The 19,204-nt window shown below is 37.9% G+C and overlaps 1 protein-coding gene across 3 annotated transcripts in view; it reads right to left on the bottom strand.

Moving 5' to 3' along the window:
- EPHA5 (EPH receptor A5) overlaps positions 1 to 18,458 on the bottom strand; it is a 311,396-nt gene extending 292,938 nt beyond the window's left edge. For 2 of the 3 annotated variants that reach the window (XM_083176358.1, XM_083176366.1), the window contains exon 1: positions 18,131 to 18,458. In XM_083176358.1, the coding sequence (XP_083032484.1) occupies positions 18,131 to 18,296 (166 nt within the window). In that variant the 5' untranslated portion in view covers positions 18,297 to 18,458. The remainder of the gene's footprint in view (positions 1 to 18,130) is intronic. The other variant, XM_083176350.1, reaches the window with a different exon arrangement.
- Between the last annotated feature and the right edge of the window lie 746 nt (positions 18,459 to 19,204).

Below are 19,204 nucleotides of genomic sequence, written 5' to 3'. Positions count from 1 at the left end.
ATTCAGCATTCAGGGCATGTGACCCCCTACCTAGCCCATACTAGTTGTGGCCTTGGCCAAGTGGTTACTTACTGACTCACAGACAGTGGTGCCGAGAGGGGTGATGGGTGGATATTTTTTTTACCCGGACCCGGGTCTGATGGAGGGGCCTGGGGCCCGCTACCCTCTCCCCCATTGAAGAGAACTGGGCACAGCACAGCCTCTCTCCCCAGCCCAGCACACTCTGCTCAGTGGTATGTGCTGAGTGGTGGTGGGGGGAGCTGCAGCCTGTCCTCTCTCTCCCAACGCTGGGGTACGATTACAACTGCACCACCTCTGACACCCATACACACAAACTACCGGGGCCTGGGTGACCTGTCGGCGACCCTGCTCTTAGATGGTAATGTACACCAGTGTAATCAGCATTTCCACAGATGCTTGTGTGCAGCATTCTGCAAATGACCAATCTCCATGCAGCTTAAGCTGTATCTGGTGCACTGGAACACAGAGCATTTTTCTTTGCAGATTTAAACAGAAATTTGAACCTCCGCCTCTGCAGGTTACTCTGACTGTTTTACAGTCAGGCCTATCAACCTCTTCCAAATGTTTAACAAATGTTCCCAGTTTCCTAGTTATGTTATGTAACCAAGGTAAACAGTCCCCTATTCAGTGTATCAAAACTTATCTTTTACCTCCAGCCAATATAAGATCTCACAGCCCATGAATGTCAATGAATTCCCAATAGTATTGGTGTTACAAATTCAGTATCTCAATATACTCTCAGCTGCTCTGAGGTTTTATTTCCCAGAAGCAATGATTCATTGGCAGAATTAGGAAAAACAGAAATGGATCACCATCTGCAGATGTCATAGCACACAGTTGACAGATTTTATTTTTCACCTCTGAAGGACACAAAGGCAATCATTTTTTAAAGGGGCAAAAGGGTACGTAACTGCAAAAGGTGTCACAATTCTGCTGTGTAAATCAAAGAGAGATTCAACATGGAAAAGTGTTGCAGATTTTGTAATAACAGTAATAAAATATAGTCATACAGAGAACAATCATATAATACATAAAATACGCTTGCATAGCCTCCCAATTTAAAACACACATTGAATGCATTTGTCAGAAGAAGGGCCTTGACAGGTGTAATACAATAGTAAAGTTCTCAAGATACATACAGTAGTTTCTTTGCACAGTTACATTAGAAACATTTACTTAGTCATGGACAAAGTAGCAGTTCATACCATCCTCTAGTCTCGACCAACCTTCACTGGTTGTAATAAATTTCACCTTGGTTACAAATTCCCTCAACACATATTAATTACCAGTTATCCCAGCTAATTTCATGCTCATATCCAAATTCTCTCAACAGCACTAAAAAGAACTATGTATTACAAATTGCGGTACATCCACAAATTGTTTCAGACTAGATTAACACACCAGTGCGATGATCTTTGTCAGTGTATTGCTGTTACTTTTTCTTTACTGCCTTTTGTGACGCTGCAAATGCATGACCGAGTAGTGGAAGGGTGAAATTTAATAGAATGAGAGATTCAGATTTGGTAAGAAATCTCCAGTTTTTTTAAAGCTGCAATCATTTACACCATTTTGATTTTTCCGTGTAAATGATTGCTGCTTTAAAAAAAACCTGAAGATTTCTTACCAAATCTCTCACTTTCTGAATCTCTCATTCTATTAAATCTCAAGAATCTCAAGAACCAGCTCCAGCGAGAATGCCTCAACGGCCGCAAATTGGCTAATGCCATCTGAAGATGCCATTAGCCATCAAGGTCCAGCTCCAAAAAGCTAAGCCTATAATAGTTACATAGGGGCCAGATGACAGTCCACATTAAGAATCTGCTATATATTCTTTAGAAGGTTATTATAACATAGCCCCAATATTTAAAACCAGACGTAAACAGTCGTGTCCATAATAGTTAAGTAAAAGGGTCTCCATACACCCTAGTTTGTATATATTACTAATAATATTAATTGAAGCAATTAGAGTACGATTGGCATTACTGTATTTGACTTTTACCATACCTAAGGCCAGCCACTAAAACTATTAAGTAGGGAGAGTGGCCAAATAATTGTAGGGCCACAATCATTTTAATTTTCAAAACAAACAAAGTAAGATGTAAATAATATTTTATCCTCGACCTTACATTATGCCTGCTTTGGATACTGTATATATCTCCTCAAGCAATTACTATGCTGACAGATTCCATACATAGAAAGTAACAGTAATTCAATTATATGCCAAAAATCTATCAGGCTCCCCAGTCTGCTGATAATATAACCAAATAATCAAGTCCCACAAATGGTTGGGAATTAATGGTCTATTTATTATGTGCAAGTGAATATTTTTTTTTTCACCCATCTTATGGGGCCCACACATCAGAAATGTATTCCTCATGCCGAAGACTGGGTTGGGTGATTGGCAAAATCCAATATTTTAGATTTGCTGATGCTATCCCAAAACTGATCGGAATCATCAAGTCTTTGATTTTTTAACATGTTGTATTTTGTCGATCCCCGAGAAATCCATGATCATCAAAGCCCGCTGTATGGTAAAACAGATTACAGATCTGTGGATCTGATTTTGCATCGGGGAATCCGTAATTTGACAATTAGATGCAATTACTTTGCATTACTTATCTTGGAGATATTGACTGGCAATGGTATGACTGCTCTTACTGCTTTCCAGGTAATCCTTCCTGTAACAGTGTGTGCATGCATTACTGGGCTTTGGCATTCCACCTATTGTATAGGCAGTGGGCTTCTAGCTCCACTTTCAATACGTCTAATACCTTATGCTATTGTAAATTCTGCAGAGCTTATGTGGGGTTAAGTGCATCTACAAACGGCAAGCTGTGCAGCCCACTGATTTTATACCAACCACCGCAACCTCCATTATTAGTATTGGAACTTGCACCAGCCCCGTGCTCTGTGCAAGAGTAACATCCAAAATATGCTTCCCTTTACACACAAATCAGAATTGCACAGACTAAGCCACAATACCTCTGGCATGTGAAGCATAATTCCTGAATAGCAGCTTAAAGAGACCCGTTTTTGCAGTGATAACACATGGGTTTGGGAACTTATTCCACATGTTATCGTCTGCTAGCGGCAGTTTACTGGATGCCAAAAACCAGTGGTATCAAGTTCTCCTAAGAATAGCAGTAAACAGAAAAACATGTCAGTTTTTATTGGTCTATAGTTTGTAAACTTGTCATCTTTTGTATCACTGTTTCCAATTGTAAAGAGCAATGAAATTTGCTACGCTACATAAGAAACTATTAATAAATAAAAAATAAATTGGTACGAATTATCCCCTGCAAAGTATTGTGTCCTATGTTTTGTATTTATGTATTTGATATCAGGACTTTGATCTCAAGATTAAAGCCAAGATTATCCAGGTTTTCTATCAAACTTCTATACAGATGCATATCACAGTGATAAAGAAGTGTCAAATCTCTGGCAAATCTACTTTTATTACTGTATGTGCAAGCCGAAAAGGTAGACTAAACACTAGCATAATATGTTAAAAATAAATAAGCAGAAAGATACCCCTTTAAGTCACTTTTACAAACCATCATTTAAAGGAGGAGACTCCTCTGATTTAAGGTCCCTGTTATCCAGACAACTACATTAGTTGGGTTGGTAGGCCCCGGTCTTGGACAAACACCCCATTTTCCCAGGACTCTTTATTACAAGAGCCTTGCCACCAAGTGTATCTACTAAATTTAATTTAAAGCATACTGTATTACTTCCTGTATTACTGTATTACTGTATTGGTCTAGGGAAATATTATCTCTAAATATGGATGACTGTATATGGAAAAGTTGAGATTCTGATTTGTTGAGAGATCATAAAAAGACTAACTTACAAAAGAAAAAGGAACACAGAGCCCCAGACTCATATATTATCTCATTAAAATTCACAGAAAATAGCTTTTCTAATCATGTCAACACTTTCCGCCTCATTTTTTATAAGTGCAATGCCAACACTAATGCCTTATTATATTTTAAAATACAGATAATGTAAACATAAATGACACATTATTTCATTTAAAACAAAGAATGTATCCAAGGCTACAAAAAATAGGAAATATTGGAATTTGTAATCATTTAATAGCTATAATGTAGGGTAGGACATTAGAAAAAATACTCTATTGAGAGGTTAATGATGATACCAATGTATTATGACAATGTGCCCATTATAATAGATAGGTTAGTTAGGTAATTAGTTTTTTTTTAAACTTACATAGAAAAAAAACATACTGTGTATAAGGTTACTAACATTACAGTATGTGGGTATTAAAGGATAAGTACATTTTCTGTAAGGAACGCTCTGCTGACTAGGAAAACTATGGAGGCCGCATGTCAGGGAGTACTCATCTCCTGATCTAGTTCTAGTCCCCCTGTTGTAAAACTGCTACAGATATAAAAGCAAACATTAGTTTATTTGCTGTGTTGGTATGGGAAACCTATTTAACAAAGATCCTTCCCTTCCTTTAACTAGAATGTCAATTACAGTAAAAATAAGAATAAAACATGATTTCAATAGAGCATTATTTTCATCTGGGTGAAGTATATTTGTAAAAAATTTTTATAATTACTTTATGAATTTTTGGAGGACTTTCATTTATTTCAATTATTGACTATCTGGGTCATGGATGTACATCTCTGCTGAAATTGGCCCAGCAAAGTGATAAGTTAAGCCTTTACTGCTCCTGGCCAGTATCACCCCACGGCAATATTTTATTGGTGAATAGCAGTAATAGCAGATAGGCCATTATAATTAAAGCTGTATATACTGCTGATGCCTTCAAGGTGGCTGAAGGGACACTTGAAAAAAAAAAATTCAACAACCTAGTTAGCACATTGAATAACCTAGTATACATACCACAAATTAAAACAGTAATCAGGAATGAACAGTTCATTTTGGTGAGTTACTATTGGTACTTTTATAAACAATCAATTGCCATTGTTGTATTTTAATTTATGATGTTTAGGACATGAAGGAATACATCATTTCTCTATAAATACAATAAATGATCACTGCCCAAAATAAAAATGTTAACTAAAAGCAGTGAGTGAGTTTATAGTTGCAACAGGTGTTGAATTTAAACTGTGCAGTTCTACAAATAATATTTGCCAGGACATATAATCAACTGATACAAATTCTCTTTTACAAGGAACATAAATTATTTTATTATTTTACATATTGATATTATTGGAGTAAATGTCATCATTGTGATATGCCATTTTATATAGGATAATGTGCTGGTCATGACTATTTCCTATCATTATCTCAAAAAAATGTATGCTTAAGTCACTTGGTGAAGATACATGAACACAAATGTGCTACTGATTTCTCTGATACCCTAATAATGTTACGAAACATCACTATTTTAAAGAAAAAATATAGGTTAGGATAAGGAGGCCAACATTCTGCAATCCAAATAATATTGTCGAGAATTTTGTTTTTGTGTCCTTTTATTATTTTGCGTTTTCCCACTGTGAAGCATTTGGGAGCACACTAGTCTAAAAATGTAGAAACAAGAAAATGTTTTGCCTTGTATAACTCTGACAAGGGCAGAAGATGTGCAATATGACTTTACAGAAGCTATGACCCAGCTAATATGGAGGTTAGGTCATTTTACAAAATTTGTTTTAAAAATGTTGCAAACAGAAATGTAATTTGAAAATATTGTTTATAAATAGTAGGATTGCAGGATCATAAGTGGAAACAGTACAATAGTAGCACCAAAAATGGGTAAGCAAGAAATCGGGAACATCTACAGTCATGTGGGCAACTGTTGCTCATCTGTGATTATATTCTACCCTTTGCAGATGGATAACAAATCTAAAAAAGTCTGCAACACACGTCACTTTTCTACCCTAGTTAATGCATTAAAAAGGTAAAATAGGTCATATAGGTTTTGTATTATGAGCAAATGTGAATTTATAATACTAGTTTGACTACTACTACAACAACTACTACTACTATTACTACTACTACAGATAATACTACTAATTGAATAAATTTATTTCCTGCTTTCAATTATGGGGATAATAAAAATCACCAAGAAGTTATGTGGCCATTATATTAGTCACAGAAGTTTGAGATGACTTCTTACTATATACAAGCGGTGGTTTATTCATTGTGACAGCAGAACTTAGTAGCTATATGCACATATACTATATAGAGGTTTGATTATATAGATGATTTATTATATAGAGGCTTTAACTCATATTACCGTCTTTCCCCGATAATAAGACACTGTCTTATTTTTTTTTTCCCCTCAAAAAAGACCATAGGTCTTATTTTCGGGGGAGGGCTTATTTTATTCCCCACTGCGCCTTTAAAACATTCCACACTGCGCCTTTATGAAATGCCCCCCAAATGATCCATAATTTATGGTAATGTGCCGGTATTTTACATGCCCCCACCTGTTTAACTTGATGTCCGTTGATGGCGCTGTGTGGTGAGCAGCAGCCAGCCAGTTCAGCCGCGTGATGTGCGCGGCGCGATGTGCGCGGCGTGACGTCACGCCTACCGCAATGCATCCCTGGGAACGGGAGCTGCGGTGCTGCTGGTGAGTAAGAGGAGGTGAGCGGAGAGCAGCGGGGGTCAGCGGGAGCTGAGCGGAGACTGCACATATGGTGCACATACAATAACATTGGGAAAATGGTAGGGCTTAATTTCGGGGGAGGGCTTATTTTGGACCAGCGTCCAAAATCTGGGGTAGGGCTTATTATCGGGGTAGGTCTAATTATCGGGGAAAGACGGTAGCATCACTTGTGTTCTATTAATTATTATTGTATTTAGTATCATTGTTATTGTTATTGCATTAGTTTTCATTGCCAGTTTTAATAATATTATTATTATTATTATTATTATTATTGTTACTATTACTTGACATGTAAGTTGTATGTAGCATTGTATAGATTAGTATTTTGTTTGTATAGGTTCAACATTATCTTTTGTGCTAAAATAAGTAACCTTTACCGAACTAAAAAAATTACACAAAACTTTACGAGAGCTCACAATCTGACTTGAGTATACAGTAAATACACAACACACAAAATCATAAACCGTTATTTTGATTAAAATTTCATATAATCACCTTCAAAAGGTAGATAAAGAAATAGTAAATATAAAACTTTTTGAATTATGAAGACACAAATAAACAACACATGCTGTATCTCATCTACTAGACATGGCATACTGTTTAATTGGTGTTATCTGCTGTGATAATGCAATTCCAAACAGATCTATGTGTTATCCACAGAGAGAATCCTGTACTACTGAGCTACTTGCATATGGTTAATGAAAATGACAGCATTGCAAATTCTGTTTATTATTTATAACATATGGAAAATGTGCTCACACAATGGATAACATATTATACCAATGTTCATAAAAATGAGTTATACATCTCTCAATGATTCATTTTAATTATGGTTCTCCTTGGAGCAAAATAAGTAAATATGATATTGGAATACTGTAAGCCAAATGATCAAAAATAGCATAGCACGTATGCTGCGTATTAAATCCTGTTTACTTACATCATTATCAGTTTCTGCTTCAGTGGCACATTATGCAAATTAACTTAACAATACTTTTAATTAAAGATTGCAGTTCAATGATAAAATAAGCCAAAGAGGTAAAAGAAAATCAATAAAAAATGGTTTATCTTAGTTAATTACAATATAACCCCTAATAATTAATTACACAAGTGTACACCACCCATGGTAAAATATTTGGTGGTGTCATCTTTAGCTACAGGTACAGCAGTGAGCAGGTAAACCTCTGCCAATTTTGCACATCTGCGTACTGCAATTTTTTACTCCTTCTTTGCAATTTTGTTCCATCATATCAGTGACCAACAATTTCCCAATCATTCCACACACTCTCAATGGGACAGAGACTGTATTTACAGAAAATCACTCAAGTTCAATTTTACTAATTGTCCTGCCAGAGCAGAAGATTTCTCCCAAAACTCCTATATCTTAAGTCTTTTGCAGAATTTCCTCAAAAATATATTGCTCTATCCTGATGGTTCTCAAACTCAGTCTTTAAGACCCCAAACATTTTAGGTATTCCAGGTCACCTAGTGGATGCACAGGAGACTGGGAAAACATAAACAGTTTTGGGTTCTGAGGTCTGATTTTGAGAACCACTGTAGTACTGCCTCTATTTTCACAAGTTTTCCACTTAATGAAGCAGATAAATATTTCTGTAGGATAAGTATTATACTTCCATTGCCATCCCTCAAGCTAGATATAGTCTTATTGAGATAATATGCAATATGAGACATTCACCAAACACATACCCTACGGGTGAGACCTTATAGTTCAATCATGGTCCAATCAGACTGTAGAAACTTCCTGTACTTGGCTCCCTCAAGCTTCCTTAAAATCTCAAGTTGATACTTTATGTGTCTTTTCTTTGGGATTGGTACGAAATCCTAGCGGTCAGAATCCCGGCGGTCAAAATCCCGACTCTGGAATACCGACCGCCGAAATCCCGACATGGGGGGGCGTGGATCGCCCCCCCCCCCCCCCCCTTGCGGGCTTGCTGCGCTCGCCACTAATTTATTCTCCCTCTATGGGTGTCGTGGACGCCCATAGAGGGAGAAAGTGTCAGGATTTCGGCGGTCGGGATTCTGGCATCGGGATTTTGACCGCCGGAATTCCGACCCTCAGGATTCTAACTGCATCCCTTTTCTTCAACAAAGGTTTTCTTTCTGTGGTAGTTCCATTTAGCGCTGATTTGAGAAATGTGAGGGCTATTGTTGCTCTTATCTCTGCCAAGGGAGACTAACTCTGTCAGAGGTGCCATAGGTCTCTTGGTGAACTCTCTAAATATTATTATTAATATTGTTTACTTATATGGCACCACAAGTGTTCTGCAGCACCTAACTATACATAAATAAGCAAAGAAATAAAACAATTAAATAACAAATGACAGTACAAAGCAATTTATGGACAAAAACATGGTAAATAAATACACATCCACCAGGGGACAAGGCACTGAAGCAATTGTTAGGGTGGCAGAGATATCTAATGAGTGCACTTTTTGTATGGGTGCTTAACCCCTTCACGACATTGCCTTTTAAGGTAATTTTTTTTTTTTCCTTCTTGCGTTCAAATAAGCGTAACTTTTTTAATTTTCCGGCTATATAGACACATGAGGGCTTTTTTTTTGCGGGACAAGTTGTACTTTTTAATGGTACCATTTACTATACCGTATAATATTCTGGGGAATCAGGAAATAATTCAATGTGGGGTAAAAAGAAAAAAAAACGCAATTCCACAATTTTGCGCTGGTTACGGTTTTTTTGGAGTTCATAGTTCGTTTAAAATGATGGGTTATCTTTATTCTATGGGTCGTTACGATTCCGGTGATACCAAACTTATATAGTTTTCGTTACGTTTTACGACTAAAAAAAAAATAGAATATGTTACGGTTTTTCGAATTTGTGTCGCGTCGCCATGTTCTGCGGCTTATAACTTTTTTATTTTTCCACCTACGGACCTGGGTGAGGGCTCATTTTTTGCGGGCTGAAGTGTACTTTTTAATTAATACCATTATGGGATATGGGCGACTTTCTGATCTCTTTTAGCTATTTTTTTTTTGGGTAGGCGATGCGACCAAAAAACGTAGTTTTGGCGTTGGGGATTATTTTCCGTTTACGCCTTTAACCGTGCGGGATAACTAATGTTATATTTTAATAGATCGGACTTTTAGGAACGCGGCGATACCAAATATGTTTATTTTTTTTATTTTTTATTTATTTTTATTTGGGAAATGGGGAAAGGGGGGTGATTTGAACTTTTAATATTTTTTTTTTTTTAAACTTTTTTTTTTTTTTTTTTTACTTTTACTACAAGGCCCCCTAGTGTACTTGACCACTAGGGGGCGCGATCGCCTGTACTAGGTTCAGCCATAGAGCTCTATGGCTGAACGTAGTGATTTTATGCACTTCCTATTACATCCTGCCTGAGGCAGGATGTAATAGGTATGCATACACGGCCAGCACAGGGGTCTACATTAGACCCCTGGCTACCATGGCAACCGATCGGCACCCTCCGATCTCGCTGCGGGGGGCCCCGATCGGCGCCGGAGGGGGGCGCCCCCCCTCCGATCAGCTATTTAAGCACTGCGGGCGCTTTGCCCGCGGTGCTTAAAGGGTTAAACGGCCACGATCGGCGAACTCGCCGCTCGTGGCCGTGAGAGCAGGGACCTGGCTGTAATATACAGCCATTACCTGCTCTCTTTCAAGCCAGCTCACTCCGTGAGCTGGCTTGATTCCCCCGCAACCGACATATGACGTATATATACGTCATATGTCGTGAAGGGGTTAAATATAGGAGGAAGACATGTTCGAAACCAAGTAAGTTATACCATAAGATCTGCATTTCTTGTGGTAGTGTAGATAGTGCTTCAGTGGATAGTAAAAGTATTAGAAATATTCTTATACACTTTTGCTCTTCAGTAACTACTGCCAGATTTCCTTTCATTGGTGTCTGCCCATCATGTTAAAAATCTTGTTTAAAAACTCTGTATTTACAAGTGTAGCTCAGTAAAATGTGTGTGTGCATATACTTGACTATTACAACATTTTTTTAGAGATATGGGGGTTCGTTTTTATCTGGATTTACTCGGTTCTCATAGCGGGATGTTATTGGTTATCTAAAACATGTGACAGCTGATAGCCAATAAGATCCTACTTCGAGAGCCGAGTACATAAATGTAAAACCAAACCCACACATCTCTATAAAAATCCACATCAGTGCGCTAAACAAATGAAAGGCTTATAGATAGTGTTAAAAGACTACAGATATAGAATAGATAATTAGGAAAGCAGTCCAATAAACACTGCTACCAATTAATTAGTTATGTTAATCCGAATTATACTGATAAATGCTCAAAAAGCATCAGGGTATGATGGTCTGCATGGAAGTGCATCATCACGCGACTGGCGAGTCACTTCTAGTATTCGAGTACGGATCTATATCCATATTGCTTCATTATCAGGCAACACTAAATCCTCCTATCACCTATGTTGTGTATGGTCAGACTTTTCAAATTCTAAATATAAATATAACAGTTTGTAACCAAGGTAGAAAAAAATTATTTCTACCCATTTGGGTACCAATTGTCTGTTCTCATTGATTCATACTTTAATCTGTAAGGAAATTAAAGTTGATCCATATACAATCACCTTTACTCACATTTAGTTATACAGTTTTAATTAATCCAGCCACATCCTGTTGTCAAAATATACTGCACCATTTCTGCTCTCCTTTTTGATTGATTGATTGATTGATTGATTGATATGTACATCATTAGATAGATAGACAAATACTTTTTTATTTTAAATACAATAATACCACAGTTAATGTCAGCCAGACATTGTATGAATTATAAGATGACGTACAAGCCACAATTTTATATTTCACAGACATATGCAGTTAGGGAAAACCATGTCTTTTATAATAGACTCCGTATCATAGAGGAAGTCATCAAATTATTGAAGGCCTATTTCTTTCACTGGTATGTATGAGCTATTTTCCATAATAAAGGTTTCACGTTTTCATTCTTTAAAAACCAGCAGAAACCCTCAAACAATTTCTGAAATGTCTGGCCTCATGTGCCTACCCCCTCTGCTTTGTTATCTTCTGTTTTTAGCAGGAAAGGGTCAAAAGGGGCAGAGACGTTGGCAGTAAAAGGGACAGCTTTTGTGCTGCGTGGTTTAAGAGAGAAAGAATAGGCTTAGAGGGGAGTTTTGTAACATAGGGATTTTACTTAACCTCATTAGTTCCAGATGGGCCCTAATACAGTAACATCCCTTTAGGCAGTAAACTGGGTAAAATCACAAAATAATTGTTTTTTATATTATAAAAGTGATTTTGTTTACTTTTAGTAGTTTATTGTGTTCATACAATTTTAATTTGTAAAAGAAACTCGAAATGCAGTTCCACCCAGTAATTCTATACTGCATCTCTTTCTGAAGCTCACACATATGTTGTGACTTCTAGCCTATCATCCCATTGTTTGTCTGTTTGAATCTTGTCAAACAATATTCTAAGGTAGTTCATCAAAGTGACATTGTTAAAACCGTAACTGGTTTGGTTACAGTATTAATTCTTCTAGCCCACAGAATTTCCCTTTACCAGCTGTGTATGAAAAGTTATTTTTGTATGTTTTATACATCTACATTTACTATTTGACTTTTTTATGTCGTTTTTAGTTTTTATTTCATTCAGCTTTTATAAGTAGTTCCAATTGCAATGTGATAAATTATTTGAATGAAAAATAAATAGTTACTATATATGAAAGAAAGGAAACTATATAAACTATAACATCTTTCTAAAGTAGAATATGAAATTAAGACGCTAAGACATTTATTGTAATAATATACTGTAAGTATTACTGTTGAGTTGATTTCAAGTTTCATGGGAATTAAGGTTTTCAGTTCTGCACTTAGTTTTGTAAAAGGTTCAACATTTTTCTAATACAAGTCCTCCTTGCCATTGTGTACAGCTAATATGATTTTTTGACAGTACATGAACAGAACTAAACGATGACTGTCAATAACATCTGCTGTGTGGTTTTGTGGGATAGGCCTGACACGCACTTAAGGACAGTTTCCAGCAGCACAACGGGAAACATTTTGTAGCCACCAGCAGAACGAGGAGACTATTCTGTGGACCAATTCTAAAGAAATGTCGCTCATCCTCTACACTGCTACAAGCCTCACAATATTGTCTGTCGAAAAGTCAGTTATTTTATTTTATGCACTATATTATGCTTTTGGTAGATATATTGTTAATAGTTGTTGCTAGTTAAATAGTAGTCAAAAACACATGCACCCAACCAAACATACACATTTAAGTAATGTGTAATCACTCCCCAGCAATTCCTTATGCACTCATTTGCAGCCATCTAGACTTGCATTGACATAAAAAAACAAAATCACTTACAGTGCTACTACTGCTACTACTACTACTACTTCAACTACCACTACTGCTACTGCTACTACTACTACTGCTACTACTACTACTACTACTACTTCAACTACCACTACTGCTACTGCTACTACTACTACTGCTACTACTACTACTTCAACTACCACTGCTGCTACTACTACTGCTACTACTACTTCAACAACTACTACTGCTACTACTACTAATGCTACTGATACTGTTATGCAGTAAAATATTGAACAATGCTGTTTCAAGTAAAAATAAAGAAACATGTTATGACACCTTATGTAAACCTATTTCACAACCTCGTGAAATAGTTTTTAAAATTTAAATGCAATTTACTGTAAATGCAGTTATTAAATCAGATTTTTGGATATTTTTGAAATGATATACTGTTTAATCCATTTATCAACTTAAAAAATGTTCTCTTTAGGTAGAGTATAATGACAGCTTGATTTCCACATCGCTCACTGCCGAGCTGTTAATTATTAGGTATTCTTGTAAAAGTGTGAATTAGTTACAATACATGTATTACTTTAAAATATTTGATAGTAATGCTATACTAAGCACTCGATTTACATTATATCTGTGCAAGTATTCACACCAAAACACATTTAAGAGGTTAAATATTGTACTGCACTGTAGGTTATGTCCATTTTTCTCAAAGATTAATTTAATTGAGCGCCGCAGGTATTTATTTATACCCACTGAGTACAAGATTTCATTTTGAAGTATGATTTACAGTAATACAGAGGTAATGTTCCTAACATGGATTAGTCTCATTTACCAATGCTTTTAGTTGTCCTACACTTCTAGAGGGGATATGAATAGAGGCTTCTGCTTTTAGGACACCTCTAACAGTCAGACTGCGATTTGGACACCTCTAACATGTGTATGTATATATTTATAACAGTTTAAAGACCTGGGTGCCCTCCATGGGAGAAACAATAGCTGCTCCTAAATAAGAGTTGGTGTGGGGGCGGCACTCCAAATAAAAGGTCAAGAAAAACTTGAGTTTACATCTTTTATCTGGAGTGCTGGCCCCACACAACCTATATATATATATATATATATATATATATATATATATATATACGTGGGTACAGTAAAGTATGAGGCCACTCTCCAGACTGTGATTGAAATATTAAACACGCTGCCACATCTTAGGTCAACGCCATGGCGTATACCCGGCAGTTACACTGAGGAGGTGTCTTATCTATGATGTATTCATTGATGGCTGTCTGTATGTCTTGAAAAAGGCTCAATTTGTTTAATAAAGCATTTTGAAAATTTAAATCACAGTCTGGAGAGTGGCCTCATACTTTACTGTACCCACGTTTGCATTTACCTCTGAAGAGGACTGAGTGTACACCCCAGCAGGAATGGACATCAATAGTGAGTGTCACAATACCCCCTGGATATATATATATATATATATACGGTCCAAAGGCTTGGGTCAAGCAAGGGCGTCACACGGAGATCCTTTTCAAAAGTGCTTTATTGCAAATGCAAGTGTTACATCCAACAATTGTTTCGAGCCTCCTGGCTCGTCCTCAGGGACGAGCCAGGAGGCTCGAAACAATTGTTGGATGTAACACTTGCATTTGCAATAAAGCACTTTTGAAAAGGATCTCCGTGTGACGCCCTTGCTTGACCCAAGCCTTTGGACCGTGTATATTTGGGGTGACCCCCCTGGGAAGGCACCGGAGCAGCATTGCCTCTACACAGTTTGAGTGCCGGGTTCCATATCCTGGTATATATATATATATATAAAGATCCGTGGAGGACCGGCACTCCCACTGCTTGATAAAACTTGCACTGGTGCCCACCCCAGCTCAGTGTTGAGCGTGTTGTAGAGGAGGTAGGTCGGTTTGGCACTCAGCTCATCGAAGGGCAAAAAGGATGACAGGAAACTGTCGGTGTGTCAACGTTTCAGTGCTTTAATCGGCACTATCATCAGGATACCGTATCCTGATGATAGTGCCGATTAAAGCACTGAAACGTTGACACACCGACAGTTTCCTGTCATCTTTTTTGCACATCGATGAGCTGAGTGCCGCACCGACCTACCTTCTCTCTCTCTCTCTCTCTCTCTCTCTATATATATATATACAAGATACATGCAAGCTATATATTATATACAGTATTTATACACAATACATATAATATACAGTGTATATAGTAATAGCTCAATCCATATTCAATGCCTTAAAGTAATAAACTAACTCATCAGAAGTTTAACAACTTCACTGTTTTATTGTAACCGTGTAACATTTATAAGTACTTTTAGAAAAAAAGAAGTCTTCAGTGTAGAATAGATACATAAATGACATGGTACAGTAGCACGGTAACCTACAGTTTTGCCGTTCAAGATATAAGGTTTAATAAGGAAACATGAGCCAAGTTTGTCTTCGTGTTCTGTGATAGTGTTTTAAAGTTTTTAACTGTAGTCTCAATCTTTTATATGGATATATTATGTTTTATTTATATTGTATAATTCCATAGGCAACTAAAGTACCTATGTGCCAACAAATGTCCAGTTTAATTATCATTATTGTAAAAGACATGCATCTTTTTAGGTGTAGATTGAGGCTCCCTCACCAATAACCCAGAAATTGGTGGAAGAGTTGGATTTGTTGCCTAATTGTATGCACTCAAGCTTTCATGAAACTGCCAGTTTGGTAACTTAGAGTAGAATCAACCAATGGCGATGAACTGATTATGTTAGCAACCCAACAAGAGATGGCCCAGTATGCTCACCCAACACTGTTTTGGTTATAACACTAAACAAAAAAGTCACATGGATGACTAAAAAGGTGCTCTCAATGACGTGACTAGTACAAGTGTGATATTGTAGCCGCTCAATTAGGAAATTATTTATATTACTGTAGATTATTTCTATATTGTATATCAATAAAAGGTTCTGTTATGGATTGCTGTAAATGCATAGAACCGAATATGTATTTATCATCATAAAATGATTGATCCTACACATTGTTGAACTCTGACTAGATAACAACACACAAAGGATTTTTTTTCTATAAAAACATATTGATACTTTATTGTAGAATGGGGAAGAATGAAACTTATTGCTATTGTCTAGAATCATAAACTCTCCCACCAAAGTGCTCACACCATAGCAATCATAAACCTACGTCCTAGCTCTACATCGCACATGACAAACCTATAAATAAGCTTATACAGTATCAGCCCGATGTGGCATTCACCTGAAGTCTTTATATTTCTGAAATAACTATGCTCAAACATTACTACAAAATGAAATATTCTACAAGCAGATATTTAAATATCTCTGGGATTTCTACTTTTTTAATAAAAGTTGTTTTAATTATATTTATGTACTGTTTTCAGTTGACACAAAACACAGTGAACTTTGACTTTGTTGGATTGAATATAAGCAGGTAAACTACAATCAAATTGTTGTAATTCCTATTTAAGCAGTTAAAGAAGTTTAGTGAATGCCAAAATGAACTTTTAGGTGCACATATGTATATGTATTGAAAGTTCTCTACTTGGTCAGATGGTATAAATGTGCGATAGAATATAAGAGGCCTTGTATTTTATTTGCTTAAAATTAGAAAAGATCTTTATATATATATATATATACACATACACACACACACACACAATCAAATGTTAAAATGTATCATGCATTCCTCTCCTATAGTCATGGTTATGGCTAATGTACTGTATTGCACAAACTCAGGCAAAATCCCATTTCTGACATAAGTGACTTCAGTTCTTGTCTTAATTAACCAGATAATGACTTTGGCTAAAGTTCTTTTCATGAAGGATTGCAAAGGTCTTGTATGTAGTATTTCATTTATGGCTGAAATATTTTCACTGCAATGAACTGTAGGGGGACCTTACGGTGCCAAACTTAATTTAATACAACACAGTATATTATGTATACATAACAAATGTTTATAACAGAGTGATGATATATACAGTGCTCATCCTATACCAATATAACCTATAATATCCACAATTTTAATAAAAAAAAAAAAACATATTATACAGTACTGCACCACTACATTACACTGAATTCTAAATTATTGTGGGTGTCTTACGATAAGAAATGTTCCTGCTATATAGCATCTATCAATTACTGTAGTTTGCTGTTCATTGTACATTTTAGTGAATGATATCCTTATTCTCTTTTGATTGACCACAGTTCAGTTGCCTTCCCTTCCTGTCATGACTAACACAGCTCTGAGCATGATCTACACATAGATAAATGATTGAAGTAGTCTGCACCCTAGCAAGAGTAATCTAATAAAATCAGGGACTTCCATAGCTGTTGACTCATTTCCAAGGCTCAAGGAGCAACTTCCTAACAAGACATCAGCATAAACCCTTCAGCACTGTCCTGACCCAAAAGTCAACTCCATTGTTATCTCCTCCACAATATTATCAAGGCTGCCCAGCATTATATTGCTTTGGTGGACTCAGATACTACAGTGACCAACACAGCAAAAGCGAAATGACAGTATTTGGATTTCTTTATTAATGTAGTATGCTGTTAGCACTCAGTACTGTATGCACAGGTATATAATGCAGTGATGTGAGTGACATATATATATATATATATATATATATATATATATATATATATATATATATATATATAATATAAGTATATCGATTTGTTATGATAGACTTTTTGTCTGGGAAAATGAAATAATAACCAAACAGTTGCAGAACATGAATGAATGCATACGGTGAACAATCAATGTCTTCCCAAGCATGCAGCACTTTGCTCACAATGTGGTTTAAGGGAAATAGATTGTAAAAATGTTACCAAGTTTCTGAATGATAATGAGGAAGTGGTATAGCATCAATGGTAAACCTGCTCATGGAATGACAGTGGGAACTACATCTCTCCCCATGGTGCTTTGTGCATATATTCTACATAATCTGTTTTGGTATGTAATGCATTGCTCTTGGAAAGTAGTGATTGCTGGCAATGTAGGATGAATGGCACAGTATGGCATGGATGCAGAACATATGGTAATAAATGCTGCTTGTATCATCTGTGTGACTGTTCCTGTATGTGTACATGATATGATGGCTAGCTTCGACTGGTAAGGGGTGATGTTATAGTAAGGATGCAGGCTCAGCCTTACCCTCATTGCTGGGGCTGGCCATGGTCCTCCACTTGCTGCAGGTGATGAGCCATATCCACAGGGTTAAATGAGTTCCAAATCCCCCCCAGGTACCAACAGACCAGGAAGATCCACTATTAAACCAGGGCAGTCCGGCACCAAGGCTGGCACCAGGGGCATGCAGCATCTTCCTGCACCGGCTGGGTGACTGTCTCAGCGAGCCCGGTCCTGGGATCACGGTGATGGATCCGGCAGCTGCTGATGAAGTTGTCCCCTGTCCCTCCCTGCAGCCGGGTCTGGTTCCTTCTGCTGAGATGTGATCAGGTGTGAGGTCCCGCACCCCCCCCAACCCCCCGTTCCTGCCTCCGCCTCCTCCTCTACAGATTGCCCGGTGCCTCCGCCTCCTCCCCTACAGATACCCCCGGTGCCCCCTCCGCCTCCTTCCCTACAGATAGCCCGGTGCCTCCTCTACCTCCGCCCCTACAGATACCCCCAGTGCTCCCTCTGCCTCCTCCCCTACAGATACCCCGGGTGCCCCCTCCGCCTCTCCTCTTCAGCACTCTGGACGTGAGTGCGGCTGGGTGAGCGGAGCTGGGTGCTGGATGACAGGGGCAGCCCCTCCGCACACTTATCCCCAGCAATAGTCAGACGTCAGGCAGCAGTGTGGTGTGCCGGGCAGGGGCAGAGCCGGAGGCGGTGAGGGGGCTGGGACAGAACACGGCTTATGGGGAGCAGTGATGCCCACATGGAGGGGAGCAGCAGACAAGGACATCACCCTGAAAGGGTGACAAGCACCTGGGCTGGCATGTGAGGGGCATGACAAGAGGGAGACAGCACAGAGACCCTCACTGTAAGGTGACAGGATGGGGAGACGTTACAGCTGCAGACAGCAATGTATGGTGAGCACTGAGCAGTGAGCACCCAGCATATATATCAGTCAGTCAGCTGGCAGGGGGCACAGGAGGGGAGGGAGAGTGGAGTTTAGCCTGTGCCCGCACTCTCAGGGAGCCTCTGGATGGGAGTGAATGGCAGCAGTCTCCTATGTGAGCATCCCGTGTGCCTGTGCTGCTGTGCTGGCTGTGTGTGTCTGTGTAT

Source organism: Crinia signifera, chromosome 1 (genome assembly GCF_055691185.1).
Source record: "Crinia signifera chromosome 1, ASM5569118v1, whole genome shotgun sequence".
NCBI classification, from domain to species: Eukaryota; Metazoa; Chordata; class Amphibia; order Anura; family Myobatrachidae; genus Crinia; species Crinia signifera.
This window is presented reverse-complemented; position numbering and strand designations above follow the sequence as displayed.